General features: G+C 47.6%; 17 protein-coding genes across 17 annotated transcripts; 10 read left to right on the top strand and 7 right to left on the bottom strand.

Moving 5' to 3' along the window:
• Positions 1–42: 42 nt before the first annotated feature.
• On the top strand, positions 43–1,170 carry OGAPHI_003768 (uncharacterized protein; the record flags this gene model as incomplete). Its single annotated transcript, XM_046204775.1, has 1 exon — positions 43–1,170. One exon carries the CDS (start codon positions 43–45, stop codon positions 1,168–1,170), a length of 1,128 nt encoding a protein of 375 aa, XP_046060785.1.
• A 59-nt stretch (positions 1,171–1,229) lies between these two features.
• Positions 1,230–1,706, top strand: OGAPHI_003767 (uncharacterized protein; the record flags this gene model as incomplete). Its single annotated transcript, XM_046204773.1, has 1 exon — positions 1,230–1,706. The coding sequence occupies one exon, from the start codon at positions 1,230–1,232 to the stop codon at positions 1,704–1,706; it is 477 nt and encodes a 158-aa protein (XP_046060784.1).
• Positions 1,707–1,725: 19 nt separating this feature from the next.
• OGAPHI_003766 (uncharacterized protein) lies at positions 1,726–2,394 on the bottom strand (the record flags this gene model as incomplete). The annotated part of the gene is made up of 1 exon (XM_046204772.1): positions 1,726–2,394. The coding sequence occupies one exon, from the start codon at positions 2,392–2,394 to the stop codon at positions 1,726–1,728; it is 669 nt and encodes a 222-aa protein (XP_046060783.1).
• A 93-nt stretch (positions 2,395–2,487) lies between these two features.
• Positions 2,488–4,392, bottom strand: OGAPHI_003765 (uncharacterized protein; the record flags this gene model as incomplete). The annotated part of the gene is made up of 1 exon (XM_046204771.1): positions 2,488–4,392. One exon carries the CDS (start codon positions 4,390–4,392, stop codon positions 2,488–2,490), a length of 1,905 nt encoding a protein of 634 aa, XP_046060782.1.
• An 89-nt stretch (positions 4,393–4,481) lies between these two features.
• OGAPHI_003764 (uncharacterized protein) lies at positions 4,482–4,913 on the bottom strand (the record flags this gene model as incomplete). Its single annotated transcript, XM_046204770.1, has 1 exon — positions 4,482–4,913. One exon carries the CDS (start codon positions 4,911–4,913, stop codon positions 4,482–4,484), a length of 432 nt encoding a protein of 143 aa, XP_046060781.1.
• Positions 4,914–5,029: 116 nt separating this feature from the next.
• OGAPHI_003762 (uncharacterized protein) lies at positions 5,030–6,707 on the bottom strand (the record flags this gene model as incomplete). Its single annotated transcript, XM_046204768.1, has 3 exons — positions 5,030–5,468; positions 5,945–6,131; positions 6,503–6,707. 3 exons carry the CDS (start codon positions 6,705–6,707, stop codon positions 5,030–5,032), a joined length of 831 nt encoding a protein of 276 aa, XP_046060779.1.
• Positions 5,045–5,794, top strand: OGAPHI_003763 (uncharacterized protein; the record flags this gene model as incomplete). The annotated part of the gene is made up of 1 exon (XM_046204769.1): positions 5,045–5,794. The coding sequence occupies one exon, from the start codon at positions 5,045–5,047 to the stop codon at positions 5,792–5,794; it is 750 nt and encodes a 249-aa protein (XP_046060780.1).
• On the top strand, positions 6,384–6,977 carry OGAPHI_003761 (uncharacterized protein; the record flags this gene model as incomplete). Its single annotated transcript, XM_046204767.1, has 1 exon — positions 6,384–6,977. The coding sequence occupies one exon, from the start codon at positions 6,384–6,386 to the stop codon at positions 6,975–6,977; it is 594 nt and encodes a 197-aa protein (XP_046060778.1).
• A 161-nt stretch (positions 6,978–7,138) lies between these two features.
• OGAPHI_003759 (uncharacterized protein) lies at positions 7,139–8,467 on the top strand (the record flags this gene model as incomplete). The annotated part of the gene is made up of 1 exon (XM_046204765.1): positions 7,139–8,467. One exon carries the CDS (start codon positions 7,139–7,141, stop codon positions 8,465–8,467), a length of 1,329 nt encoding a protein of 442 aa, XP_046060776.1.
• OGAPHI_003760 (uncharacterized protein) lies at positions 7,702–8,331 on the bottom strand (the record flags this gene model as incomplete). Its single annotated transcript, XM_046204766.1, has 1 exon — positions 7,702–8,331. One exon carries the CDS (start codon positions 8,329–8,331, stop codon positions 7,702–7,704), a length of 630 nt encoding a protein of 209 aa, XP_046060777.1.
• On the bottom strand, positions 8,468–11,545 carry OGAPHI_003755 (uncharacterized protein; the record flags this gene model as incomplete). Its single annotated transcript, XM_046204760.1, has 1 exon — positions 8,468–11,545. The coding sequence occupies one exon, from the start codon at positions 11,543–11,545 to the stop codon at positions 8,468–8,470; it is 3,078 nt and encodes a 1,025-aa protein (XP_046060772.1).
• Positions 8,625–8,837, top strand: OGAPHI_003758 (uncharacterized protein; the record flags this gene model as incomplete). Its single annotated transcript, XM_046204764.1, has 1 exon — positions 8,625–8,837. One exon carries the CDS (start codon positions 8,625–8,627, stop codon positions 8,835–8,837), a length of 213 nt encoding a protein of 70 aa, XP_046060775.1.
• On the top strand, positions 9,153–9,557 carry OGAPHI_003757 (uncharacterized protein; the record flags this gene model as incomplete). Its single annotated transcript, XM_046204762.1, has 1 exon — positions 9,153–9,557. One exon carries the CDS (start codon positions 9,153–9,155, stop codon positions 9,555–9,557), a length of 405 nt encoding a protein of 134 aa, XP_046060774.1.
• Positions 10,401–10,910, top strand: OGAPHI_003756 (uncharacterized protein; the record flags this gene model as incomplete). The annotated part of the gene is made up of 2 exons (XM_046204761.1): positions 10,401–10,477; positions 10,601–10,910. The coding sequence occupies 2 exons, from the start codon at positions 10,401–10,403 to the stop codon at positions 10,908–10,910; spliced, it is 387 nt and encodes a 128-aa protein (XP_046060773.1).
• A 41-nt stretch (positions 11,546–11,586) lies between the features above and the next one.
• On the bottom strand, positions 11,587–13,006 carry OGAPHI_003753 (uncharacterized protein; the record flags this gene model as incomplete). The annotated part of the gene is made up of 2 exons (XM_046204758.1): positions 11,587–12,391; positions 12,606–13,006. The coding sequence occupies 2 exons, from the start codon at positions 13,004–13,006 to the stop codon at positions 11,587–11,589; spliced, it is 1,206 nt and encodes a 401-aa protein (XP_046060770.1).
• OGAPHI_003754 (uncharacterized protein) lies at positions 11,602–12,519 on the top strand (the record flags this gene model as incomplete). The annotated part of the gene is made up of 1 exon (XM_046204759.1): positions 11,602–12,519. The coding sequence occupies one exon, from the start codon at positions 11,602–11,604 to the stop codon at positions 12,517–12,519; it is 918 nt and encodes a 305-aa protein (XP_046060771.1).
• Positions 13,007–13,079: 73 nt separating the features above from the next.
• Positions 13,080–13,922, top strand: OGAPHI_003752 (uncharacterized protein; the record flags this gene model as incomplete). The annotated part of the gene is made up of 2 exons (XM_046204757.1): positions 13,080–13,104; positions 13,174–13,922. 2 exons carry the CDS (start codon positions 13,080–13,082, stop codon positions 13,920–13,922), a joined length of 774 nt encoding a protein of 257 aa, XP_046060769.1.
• Between the last annotated feature and the right edge of the window lie 28 nt (positions 13,923–13,950).

Here is a 13,950-nt window from a genome sequence, read left to right as displayed (position 1 = left end):
TCTTGTCCCGCATTTTAAATTAACTTTATTTCTTATCTTGCAATGGGATTCCTAGACTCCCATTCCTACACGGCCGTTACCAGCAACATCAACCGTATAGTGGAGTCTGCTCCTATCGACTCGGACGATGCGTCTATGGAGATGGAACTTCCAGAATTGCTCGACGCAATTCGTCATCAACACAACCCTGGAGAGCCAGGGCCAGTAGAGGCAGCCAGAGCAATCCGCAAAAAGCTGAAACACGGCTCGTTCACCGAACAGTACAACGCACTGAGTTTGCTGGAGCTTCTTGTTGCAAACGGAGGGTCCTCTTTATTACCATTGTACAATGACTCCCGGTTGCTGGATCGTCTCAAGTACACAATTGTGACACGGCCCGAGGTTTCTGGCGTTGACCCACGGATACGCAAGCGGGCAACACATCTCGCTGTTGGATGGAGAAACGAATATGCGAGAACTGGAGAGGTGGGCGGTTTGTTTACGCTTGCAAACTCGGTGAAGGTGAGCACCACGTCAAGACCAAGAAGGACCGTGCCTGATTTCATGAATGACGAGGCCGAAGAGACCCCATTCGAAGAAGTGTACGAGACCCCCGACAACGCGTCCGAGTCCTCTTCAATTGCTCCATCTGTTGCTCAATCGGGCGGGTCGAGGTTCGTCCCACGTGTGACGTCGCCAAAGACTAACAGAGAGCTTGACCGCAAGTTCAAGATTCCTCTGATCAACTACGAAAAGGAAACACCGAAAATCCACCAGACAATTGCCGAGGCAAACATTCTGTCTACCACATTGACCAACACGCTGAAAACCCTGGAGCCAGAAGAGCTGTCGATCCACTCGGCCAAGGCCAACAAGGAGTTCGAGGAATGTAGAAACATCAGAAGAAAGATCCTCAGATATCTGCAGCTGGTCAACCAGGAGCAACTTCTCGGTGCCCTTTTGAAATGCAACGACGACCTGGTTCGTTCGCTTCAGTTCTACGAGGAGCTCGCGGAGCCAAGAGACGGTGGAGAGTCTGACTCTTTGGCAGATTACGAAACCATCAACAGCGAGCGTACTGAGCGTACAAACTCGGTTGTTGCACCAACTAGGACTGCACGCTCGGAAATTGACGAGTTCGACCCGTTCAGCGACAACAACGAGGTTTCTGCCCCCACTGTGTGGAGATGAAAAATAATGCCCCTAAAATTTCTACAGTGTCTTAAATTTTCTTAATTTTTTTATTTCCAATGGTGCTTCGATTCAGCACTCAGTTCACGCGCCCGATCTCTTTCAAACTCCCTAAGATCCCGCGGCTCAGCGTCCAGGATTTCAAGCTCAAAGAACAGCCACCAGGATACATTGTGGGAACCGTGAACGACGCCTATGTTCCGCCTGCCCCCAACGAATACCATGGCTCTTACCATTGGACATACGAAAAAATAGTCACTTTGGGGATGGCTCCATTGGTGATGGCTCCATTTGTTGCTGGTGTTCAGCACCCGCTTGCTGATGCCGTGATGGGCACTTTAATGCTTTGGCACTGCAAAGCAGGCTTCGAAAGCTGTATCATCGATTACATTCCTTTGAGAGTGTACGGTATCTGGCACAAGACCGCGATGGCTCTGCTTGGAGCAGGAACGTGGCTCTCACTCTACGGACTCTATGTCATCGAAACAGAACAAAACGGCCTGTGTAATATTATTCAGAGTTTATGGCTAGCTTAGCATTATTAATATATCTTCATTAATTGGCCCATTCTGGCGATCTTTCTCTTCCTCGACGAGAGTCTGGATAATCGTACTCTCTTCTGTACGGGGTGTATCTATAGTTGTTGTAATCTCTGTATCCGCGATACCCTCCTCTACCGCGGCCTCTGAACCGCGAGGACGACTTGTAGCCAAAGGTCTTATTAGGATAGTTGAGCATTTTGTGCGTGGCCACCAGGAACTCCTGGCCTTCCTGCTGCTTGGACGGTTGTTTCTCAAACGAGACCTTCCAAACAGCATCTTTGGGGCCCTTATTTTCCTGGTCGATCCAGTGTTGCGTGGCCTTGACGGGAATGAAATCAATGTACAATGGATGTCTGGTAACTTGCTCTGTTTGTTGGTCATTATCTTTTGGGAATTTGGTTCCATTCAAGTTGCTTTGTAAAGCAACAGCGCCAGCAATGTCCGATACTATAACAAAACAGTGGGTTCTGCGAATGTTCAGCCACGCCCTTTCGATCAGTGACCCTGTTTTGGCTGCCTGCTGGTTCAGCAGATCTTGGAATTCCTGATTATCGAATGGCTGTGTGAGATTGGCAACAATCAATGCTCGTGTCTGGTTATACTCGGGCGTTTCGCGGATATCGTACACGACGTCGTCCTTGATGGACCGGTCGTAGTCCAATTCCTCTGGACGATCGCTCATTCCTGTTTTAAAAAAACGTTGAAAAATTGCAGATATGTATATTTCGCTATTTTTCCAGGCTGTGCAGCCTGCTTTACTGGTCTATGTACACTATCACAACCTCAAATACGATCTCACAGCCATGGCCTGTTTGTGCAATGTCACACGCTTCTCGGTCAGTTTGGAGTTGCCTCTGTGGATGTTGAGGATCTCCTCGGAAAGTCGCACCGGGAAGTCGTTCGAGGCGCGACTATCGCTGGACTCCAAAATCCACTTGAACCCAATCCGCAACCGCTGTCTAGGGGTCAATGGAGTAGGCACAGAGTAGTTCTTGGCAAATCCGGTCTTCACAACACGCGTCACCACCAATGGGGCAACCGCATCCAGACACTTTTTCAAAATCTCAACTGGGTTCTCTCTGGTTTCCAGATACACCAGGTACAATGCTCTGTTGATGTATTTTCTGGCACGCTGTCTCTTACCTCCACGCATAACCATGTTGGCACAGAAACGCAGGGTCTGGTCCTCTGGATTGGCCTTGTCGAAACCTTTTAGGGCCTTGAACTCGGCAATCTGTTTAGGAGTTGGCCCATTGTCGAGCATGCGAGGAGCTTGCAGATGCAGTTTGGCCGAGATAGGCTCGTATTGGCCACTAATGAGCTCGTTCTCCATCTGATCCATCACCTCCATGAATTTATCGTAGCCTTGATTCATGCTTACCACCTCCGGACTCAGGTTGGTCTGGTCTTCGGTAGCCAGACTTTTGATTTCTCTGGCAAGAGGATCAAGCAGAACCTTCTTCTGGTATCTGAGACGAGTCTTATTCACTGTCGATTGCAATGCGATATATTCGTCGGTGGATGGGTCCTGCAAAAATGTTTTCAATGGGCCGTCCATGGTGGCAAGCTCGTGGATCTCGGCCACCACTCTCTCGTTCTTGCTGTCGCGAGCTTTCTGCAAGAAAACACTCAGCGACTCATCGATCGGATCGAATATCTCCAAATCCTGTTCCTTCTCTGTAGCACGAGCGAACTCGACCAAGGACTGGGCGGTCAAAGGCTCAAATCTGGCACGCTCGTCTTTCAACACCTGTTTCACGGCCTCGAACTCACGACTCTCAAGATCGTTCAAAACCTTGTATATTCCAGCACTGCTGTCAGAAAGCAATCTGTTCAGTTGTGCTTTACGCATCTTCAACTCTTCACCTTCATCCAATGACCGGATCTCTGCGTAAAGAGTACCAAATCTAGGATCCACTTCCCGCAAAATCTCGTAGAGCTCGCTGTTTTGCAGATTATCGTATCTTTCCAAGAAATCATACACCTCGGTGATGGAAATAGGCTCTGTGTCCCTGGTAACTTTGTAGTTCAGCAACTCGGTGTATCTGGACTTGACCAATTCCTGAAGCTGCTGTCTCTTGTTCTCGCCCCAGGAGGCCAATGCGGACTCGAGAGATTTCTTCTGCTCAGCAGAAAAAGGCTCACCCAATGAAAAACGAACCTCCTGAGCCAATTTGGCGTCGGACTGCTTCAAAAACTGATAAACCACAGAACTTTCAATGTCCTCGTAGTCGTACTTCAGAATCTTGATCACATCCCCGGCAAGATCCACCTTGAACGGCAACGAAATCTGCTGCTCGAATCGGTCGATATTCTGCTCAATAGCCCTAACGTTTTTGCTGGCTTCTTCAAGCTGACGATTCACTCGTTCATCCAGCTGTTTCCGAAGCTCATCCACAGAAACACCATTTTCTTTCGAAAGAAGCTGCAACTTCTTTTCAATTAAAGCCTGTTGCTCGGCCTGAACCTTCTGGATGTGCTGGTAAAACTTGGACTTCTTGAATGTGTCTTCTGTGTATAGGGTGTCTTTCTTCAAATATCCATCGTTGTCGACACCAATCTCCTTCAAAGTGTTGATCAGTTGGTTCTTGTGCTCCTGCGGAACTTTCGCGTAAGCCCGCGCATGTTGCTGGACCAAACGACGACCAAAAACAGCAAGTCTTGCTCTGTTGGCCAACATGTTTCTACGATTAAACCACTAACAAATCGAAAATTTTTCAAAACCTACCATATACATTTAACATACAGTACACCCGTACACCACAAACATTATAAGCTGGTTCGTGACTGGATCAGATTGACCTCCTGCTCCAAGTCTGGGAACTCGGCCTTGATCTTGGCGCCAAGTGTGTCTCTAAACTGCTGGAACGCAATCGATTTCCCGTTCAGATACTGGTTAATTTTGCGCACAACGTCGACGAACTCTCTCGTGTAGATGTCTGGATTTCGACCGTCCTCGATGTAATTGACGATTTCCAATGGCACTGCCACATAGTCAAGTCCCTTTGTCGACGCCAGCGACTGCAATTGGGCAATCAGTTTATTTATGTTGTTGGAAAGACCTGTCTTTGCCTCGTCTGTTCCTTGGAAATCGTGCACCTGGACGCTCAAATGAATCAGAGTCTCTATCGTGGACGACAGCTCGCTCTCGACAAGCGCCAGAGCAGACCCTGTGTCTGGATTGGCGGCCTCGGTGGTCATTTAACAAGGAGTGTCGATTTAAGAATTAAATATTATCGCGAGTCCAACTAAGTCCGGTCACATGACCGGCCTCGACAAATTATTAATCAAAAAATTATTCAGTCTGGATAAACTAGCTATTCTTGCCTCCAATGAGCGATATCGTCATCACAGACTTCCAACTGAAGCATCTCAACAAGACGTTGGCCAAGCTGTCCCCGCAGGAGGTTTTGAAGTGGGCTGTGGTTACGTTTCCAAACCTTTTCCAGACCACAGCTTTTGGTTTGACCGGACTTTGTATCCTGGACATGCTCGACAAACTCGACATCGATCCTATTGATTTGGTCTTCATCGATACCCTGTATCACTTCCCGCAAACTCATTCTTTGATCGAGCAGGTGCAAACCAGATACCCAAGATTCAAGCTCCATATTTATAAGCCAGACGGCTGCGATTCGACCCAGCAGTTCGAGGAAAAGTACGGCGACGAGTTGTGGGTCAAAGACGAACTCAAATACGACTTCCTTGCCAAAGTGGAGCCTCTGCAAAGAGCACACAAGGAACTCAATATCAAGGCTGTGTTCACGGGGAGAAGACGTTCTCAGGGCGGAGCGCGCTCGGAACTGCCTATTGTGGAGATCGACGAGAGTCTGAACGTGATAAAGATCAGTCCGTTGGCCAGCTGGGACTTCAAGATGGTCCAGGCGTACGTGAAAGAGAATAACGTGCCGTACAACGAGCTTCTTGATCTCGGTTACAAGTCGATCGGAGACTGGCACTCAACCGAGCCGGTTGCCGAGGGCGAAGACGAACGGAGCGGAAGATGGAAGGGCAAGGCCAAGACCGAGTGCGGGATCCATCAGACGTCTAAGTACCAGCAGTACTTGAGCCAGGTTAAATAAAGTGGCTACTATTGTTTTTTACTCGATTGGATATTCACCCGTACACCGGCTGAAGGCCATAAGGGGTTGATTTACCACTCACACGCCATTATATAAAAAAAGATCTCGCGCAGACAGTTTGAAGATTTGTTTGCTTATAGTGAATATTACAAGGTAAGTAACGCAATAGTGAGCGGTTCTTGCAACACGATGGGCGGGTTATTGGGGTGTTTGTTTGAGCGACGCGAAGGTCCGTGGCGCAGCATACGCTTTGTGATCTGCTTGCAGCCAAGTTGGCCGATTTGGAACGATCCAGTGGACGGAACAGCGAGATAGGCCACGGTCTTGGTATTGAGCACTATGAGAGCATTCGGCACGGTCGATTGGACAAGATCCGTGGCTGTTCTCGCCGCCAGAACGGTGTTTCGACCGGGAATTTTGAACGTGTCTCACCCATTTCAAAGGCAGTTATGCCGACATTCAAAATGGCAGGGCTGGATGAAAATTAAAAATACAAACAAAAAACCAACAGCCACCAAGAAAGAGTCGTTCCCGTTTTTTGTGTAGCAGTCAGAGTCGCCCGCGAATAAAACGTACTAACACACACAAGATGGCCGGATTAGCAGAGATCAGAAAAAAGTTGGTGATTGTCGGAGATGGTGCATGTGGAAAGACCTGTTTGTTGATTGTGTTTTCGAAAGGTGCCTTCCCAGAAGTTTACGTTCCTACAGTCTTTGAGAACTACGTTGCTGACGTGGAAGTTGATGGTAGAAGAGTTGAGTTGGCCCTGTGGGATACCGCCGGTCAGGAAGACTATGACCGGTTGAGACCGCTTTCTTACCCAGATTCCAACGTCATTTTGATTTGTTTCTCTGTGGACTCGCCAGATACATTGGATAACGTTCAAGAGAAGTGGATCAGTGAGGTTTTGCATTTCTGCCAGGACGTCCCAATGATTCTTGTTGGATGCAAGATCGACTTGAGAAACGACCAAAGAACCATTGAGAGATTGGCCCAGTTGAACCAGGTGCCTGTTTCCACCAGCGAGGGACAGTCCGTTGCGGAGAAAATCAAGGCTTTGACTTACCTTGAATGTTCCGCCAAGCTGAACCAGGGTGTCAGAGAGGTTTTCGAGACCGCTACCAGGGCCGCTTTGGAGACCAAGGAGAAGAGAGAGAGAAAGAAGAGATGTGTCATTCTATGATTAGCTTTCTTGGGCCGCCAGGTTCTCTTTGGTTACGTTATGTTCCATCAGTTCCTTGCTATATATGTTTTTGATTCATCTTTTTATAGGTTAATTGGTTCTACGAGCACAGCCAGATCCTAGCAAGAAAAAAAAATTGTGTATTAATTTTTCCATTGATAATGGTTAAGTCTGTTGCACAGTCCTTGGTCGACTTCAACTTCAATTCTGACCCTCTGTTCAGTTTTGCCGCCCACCCCACAGAAAATGTGCTGGTGGTTGGTTCTGGAACCGGCCAGGTCAAGCTGATGAAAGTTGACGTTGAGAAGCTGCAAGATCAGCTAGCCAAGTCTTCAGACGGGCTTCCTGCACAGTACGACGTCAAGCCAAAAGAGCTTGATGGTCCTGACGCAGTCACCTTGGGATGGCGCACGAAAAGACACCAGGGAAGTTGTCGGTCCATCATCTTTGACGCCAAGGGAGAGCATGTCTATTCTGCAGGTCTGGACAGACAGATCAAGAAAGCCAAGACAGAGACCGGAGCAGTGGTGGCCAAGTCGGCAATTCTGGACTCCAACATCACAGAGCTGGTTGCGGCCCCGAACAAGAACTTTCTCATCGTTGGAACAGAGGACGGTGACCTTGTTTGTCTTGATTCCAACACCTTGAAGCAGATGTACCATATTCCCAAAGTTCACGAGGACGCTATCAGTTCTTTGAACCATTTCGTGCCGAAATCGGACTATCAGTTCGTATCCACCGGCTCCACAACCCTCGCACACGTGGATATCCGTAAAGAACAGCCGTTGCAACAGAGCGACGACCAGGAAGATGAGCTGCTCTCTTCTGGGTGGCTCGACCCAACAAACCCAAACACGATGCTTTGTGGTATGAGCGAGGGAGTGGTCACTGTCTGGAAGCCAGAGATGAACAAGTTCGCAGACCAGATCTCCAGAATCCGCATAAACAGAGAGCCTGTCGAGTCGGTGATATCTGCTTTGGACACAGACGGCGACTTTTTCTGGGCCGGATCGTTCGACGGGACGGTCGCGAAGGTGAACAGCCGTCTGGGCAAGGTTGTTGAGCGCAGAATACACAGCGAAACGGACGAGGTGTCGTTTTTGGATATTGACAACGAGTACCGACTCATCAGTGGTGGAATGGACAAACTGACGATCTGGCAGGAAGGCGAGCAGGGAAACGACGACGAGGAAGACGAGGAAGACGAGGAAGAATGGACTGGGTTCAGCGGCGACGATTCAGATGCGTCCTTGGACTCCTTATCAGACTCTGAGTCAGCAGAGTCAGCAGAGTCTTCAGCCTCAGAGGACTCCGACTCCGACGACGAAAAACCTGCTGTGCCACTGGCAGACATCAAAGACAAACTGCTTGCACGGCTGGAGGACTCTGACGACGAAGAGCCGCCGAAGAAACGCAAAAAGCCAGTTAAGCAGAAGCAACAGAAGCAACAGGCTCAGGAACATGGCATCCGCAAATTTGACGGCCTATAATTAGTTTTGGGGCAGGCCAAGTTCATAATACACCTGTCTGCAGTCGCATGCAAGTCTCCGAGTTGCTCTCTTTGGGTCGTCCAAGACCTTGGACAGTCTGGAGATGATCTCCTGTTTATAAGGAACCAATAAATATAGATCGAAGTGAGTAAGCGAAATGAGACAGTTGAGCGCATTACGTTTGACAGTTTCGTTCTTTGAAGTGTTGATGATTTCCAGCAGGTTAGGGATGACCGTGCTTAAGTGCTGCGACACAAGGTCTCCTGACTCGTCCACGGCGATGGTCAAAATAGACAGGGCTGACGTGACAATGACATTGGACTCGGTGTTGAGAGATCTAAGAACCAGTGGCAGAATCAGCTTGACATGAGGCACAACAATAGACTTGTCGATATAGCGGAGCATTAGTGACAGGGCAAGCAGGTACGTCTGGTTGCCGGATGACTCAAATTTGGACACCAACAGTGGAAGAACCGTGTTGAACAGTTTCTGCTTGTACAACAGTCTGACGTTCACGTTGAACACCACAGTTCTGTTGAACGGACCTTGTTTCTTGTACTGCTGGTAGCAATCAACGTCTGCCACGAGAATTTCCAGCATTTTTGGAACAAAAACAATGAGTTGATCGTCATCAAACAAAGAAACCAACAGGTCTTGGTATTCCTGAGCTATAGTGTCTTGCTTCATGATTAACGCTTTTGCTATCCAGACAAACACTTCTAGGCTTGAGCAGCGCTGTTCCAAAGGTTTGGTGGTGTCGTGCAAAGTAGCGTCGAATTCGGCCAACTTGGAGGCTAAGTACTCATTATCGGAGACCCATTTGTTCACCACCAGAGAAATACATTGGAGAACTGAAAGCTTGGAATATTTCACCGTTGATGCAGCTGCTTGGAACAGGGTTTCCAAAAACTTTGCCGGCAATGCTAAAGGAACAGACTTGTCAATTGCAGAAATGATCTTTGTAAATATGATGAAAGGCAGTTGGTTGCCGGTGATAATGTCCAATTTCTTGGTGAGAGGTTTGGCAATAAGTTCTGTATCTTTCCCGTTAATGAACGACTCGATCGAGTTTTCGAGGATCGACGAGTGACGGGCCGTGTCTGTTTGGAGAACAAACTTCTTAAGAATCTTTCCTGTGTACTCCAAAACAACCTCGTCGGAGCCAATTTCGTTTTCGAGAACAGCATACAAAAGTCTTGGAGCAAGTTTTTTAGTGTTCTCGGTAGTGGACTCGGTAGAACCGATCTTATCTGCGATCTTGGACATAGTTGAAAAAACCAGACGGGTGTAGTCTTTGGACGCCGAATGGATCAACAACTCGGCCTTTCCAGTGAGTCTAAGAAGAACAGAATCAATCACAGATCTGGACTCGGAGATGGAAAGTATGATGTCCAGAATTCTGCCCTTGGTGTTCAGTTGGTCTAAGTCGTTGTCGTCGTCAGGAAGCAGAGCAAACAGCTTTGGGACAGTGATCTCCAGCACGGCGTTAGGATAGCTGGTGGAGATGGACTTGAAACATTGCATTATTTGTTTTTCGGTTGCATTGTTCTCGTCTTCCAATAGGACATCTGTTATCAATTGAGTCAAAAGCTGTGCTTCTTGATCAGATAAGAAGAAATTCAAAGAAAAGATCTTGGCAGCCATCTTGATCGCCAAACATCTGAGAGAAACCTCCACTTTTGACGTTGACAACAATGCCCTATTCAATAACATCAACAGGTCGTCTTTATAAGAAAACATTGGGTTGTTTGGATGAATGTTCTCGAGGTTCTCGTTGAAAAGAAGATAGTATGTATCCAGCATAAATGAGACATTGGTGATCGATTGTCTTTGTGCTTGTACTGTGAGGTCCTGCGATTGCAACAGAAGAGGCATTATTTGTGGGATAAGCAGATTAAAGACGTTCAAATTTGATCCACACATTGCCGCCAAAATGACTGTTGACTGCTTGGACTTCTTATCTTCAGGGTTCTTCACGTACTTCGACAACTCATCCACAATGACTGCCAGGTAATCCTTAATGTTGAGATCGTCTTCCACGCTCTGGTACTTGTTACCCAACGACTGGAAGATCTTGAGCACTGCTGGAATAACACGCTCGTCCTCGTTTTCTGAGTTCTCGTAGTACTTGAGCAGATCCTCAAGAGTCTCTGCGGACGCCAGCTCATTATGCAAAATCTCAAACTTAAGCGAGTTCCACAGAGTGATCCAGTACTCCTCGACGGTCTGGGTTGGATATTCTTTTATGCATTGGTTGATAGTTAAGAGAACGTCAAGCTTTACGGTAGGAGACGTTGCAGACAGTTTCTCCAACAGGTTTGGGAAGGCGTCCTTGGCATACACCTCGTTGGCACTCAAGCAATTTCTCAAAGCCTGTTTGAGTTGGTCGGGAGTGATTTTGTACGGATCATTTTCCGGAGCTCTAAACGAGATCGGGAAGTAACAGAACACTGCGTCGAACATATCTTCTGCAAATTCGTCGATCTGGAACCGTTTGGCCACGGTACTCGACAGTTTGAACGACAGAATAAGGTTTTTAGGGTCTTTCTCGTTCTTGGAAACATGTAGATAAGCCTTGACAATTTGGTTGTTGAACTGATGCATGATATCAATGTCTTTGGACAAGATGGATTCGAGCAGTTGAAAGCCTGAGTACCGAACAGTAGCCAACTTTCCCAACGGAGAGTAATTCTCAATCAAGCTGTCCAGGATTGTGGGAACCAGTTCGTAGTCGAATTGGTCCATCAAAACAAGATGGCCAAGGCCAACAAGAACCTGTTTCAAACAAGGTTCATCGTCGATCTTGGAAATGTAAAAGCCAACCAGCACACGAACATCGTTCTGGTACAGCTTTTTGCGGCTGACTTGGCCCAAAACAGAACTCAACAATGTAACTGCTTTTGTTCTAATCGAATTGGAATCGTCGGTTAGATGGTCTCCCAAACTGCGTATGAACTCCAACAACGTTATTTTATTGGTCTCAATAGCATCACAAATCTCCAAAACGGCCTCCTGACAGGTTGCCGAATTGGTGTTGTCGGCAACCATGAACTGGTTGATGGGCGTTTTAAAGGACATGCAAGTCTGGAAAAAGTTAGCTACTTTTTTTTTGCTTTAACTTAATTTCCTGCATAATGTTTACTAATCATACTTGCTTGCACGTCTCCAATCTCGCCAAGTCTGTCCAATGGTACACCAACACGTTCGCCATGAAGACAGTGAAGCAATTGGAGACTTCGAAGTACAATTCTGTGTTTGTTGCGTTTGATTCTGCTGGACATCCGCATGCGGGGAAACCACTTGCCCAGAGAGACGGAGTTGTTGAACTTCGTAAGCTGAAGAACTCCACTGCCAAGGTGTACGACGGCAATTCTGAGCCATACAAGGGGTTCGGCCATCTGTGTGTTTCTGTGAACAACATTGCCAAGGCCCAACAAGATTTTTTGACCAAAGGTGTTGATTTCAAGAAGAAGCTCGAGGATGGACGTCAGAAGAACATTGCGTTCGTTCTTGATCCAGATGGATACTGGATCGAGCTGATCGAGAACGCTTTGGACAAGTCGTCTGAAGTTAATCCTGTTGCCTACAGATTGAACCACACCATGATCAGAGTCAAGGATCCAAAGGTTTCCTTGAAGTTCTACCAAGACGTGCTGGGAATGAAACTTTTTAGCACAAGGGACTTCCCTGCCGCCGACTTCACACTGTATTTCCTCGGATACGAGCACGACAAGTCGTACGTGGAAAACAAAGAGGACTCTTTGGTCCAGGCTGCCAGACAGTCGATCGTGGAGCTCACCCACAACTACGGCACCGAGTCTGACGCCTCGTTCAAGGGCTACCACGTCTTTGACAAGGATACCGATAAAGCAATTGGATTTGACCACATTGCTGTGTCGATCGACGACATTGAAAGCACGATTGCTAAAATCGGCTCGGGTGGCAACTGGATTACCAAATTCAATCAGGACCCAGAGCTTAAGGGAACTGGTTTGTTGACCGACCCTGACGGATACAAGATCCAGATCCAGTCGTTCGATGCTTTCCAGTAAGTTCCTTTTTCCTACTTGATTTAGCAGCTAACATATAGAACGGATTCGAAGTTATAACTAAATACCAGCTTAATGTTGAAAATCACTTTGATTCGTCCGGATTGAACTTGAGACAGATCGAGTTCACGCAATGTCTGGCGTCTGTGGGCGTCTTGTAGCCCTCGCCTTTAAATATGTGGCCAAGATGGCCTCCGCAATTGGCGCACATCATCTCGATTCTTTGCATTCCGTGCGTGTAATCTTCCTTTGTGATGATCGAGTTTGGGATCGCCTCGTAGAACGATGGCCATCCGCAATGGCTGTCGAATTTAGTGCTCGATTCATAAAGGGGGGCGTTGCAAGCAACACAGGTGTAGATCCCTGTTCCTTTGAATTCTGTGTATTCTCCAGTGAACGGTCTTTCTGTCCCCTTCTGTCTGAGCACAGCAAATTGTGCCGGATTGAGAATCGCGCGCCACTCTTCTTCTGATTTCTGGACCTTGGGCATTGTGGATATCGTTCGGATTGCCCTTCTGAACATAAATCTGCTGAAAAATTATTTGTCTCTATTTATTTATCATATGGATCCTTTGAAACTGTCGCCAGGTACGTTTTACATAAGACGATTCTAACTTTCAGAGCCGCTCAGGGCCACATTTGAACTCATTTTGAAAGACCACGACTACGTGGCCAGTCACCACGAACAGTCTTGGAGCCAAGTGGTGGGTCTAATCAATCCCCTTATTAAGAGTGTTGTTGTTGACATCTTTGGTGCCGATCTGGACTACGAGATCACCGTTCCATTGAACCCGGTCGGAGAGACTATCAGAGCCTTTGTGCAACGACTGGGTGACAAATTGGAGCTAGATTTCCCCGATTCGCCCCCATTCACCATCTATCATCTCACAAACACTCTTCTTCTCCAAACACCCGGTCTCGAGCCCACCCGCGGTCTGAAACACCAATTGCACGAGTACAAGGTCACCATATACAACACTGTTTCGAACGAGGAAACCGTGATCGATTCCGACAACAACTACTTCCAATCGGGCAGAGCCATCGCTGAGACACACGAGAACGAGGTGAGTGCTATAAAGTATCTACGGGCCCTTGAAAGAAGCGTTTTTGTGCAAACTTCTGTTTCCGAGGTGAACAGACATCTCGAATCGTACGGGTCGACCAACACCGTCGGGTCGCAGGAGGAGGAATCGCAAGACGACGCGGGGTCTATCCAGATGGTCAAGATCAACTGGCCAGAGGAAACACAAATCAGCACAGACGCTTCGCCAAAACGGGCGGCAACCGTCGTGGACAACGAGAGAATTATCAAGAGAACGAAAAACGAAACTACGGTTGAATCGCCCAATCAGGATCAAACTGACCAGCCCGTTGCAACCCCACAAGAATCGTCTGGGGAGATCTGAGAAAAAATTATTTTATTCCATTTTTCAC

Source organism: Ogataea philodendri (assembly GCF_020536065.1).
Source record: "Ogataea philodendri strain CBS6075 chromosome Unknown scaffold2, whole genome shotgun sequence".
NCBI classification, from domain to species: domain Eukaryota; kingdom Fungi; phylum Ascomycota; class Pichiomycetes; order Pichiales; family Pichiaceae; genus Ogataea; species Ogataea philodendri.
This window is presented reverse-complemented; position numbering and strand designations above follow the sequence as displayed.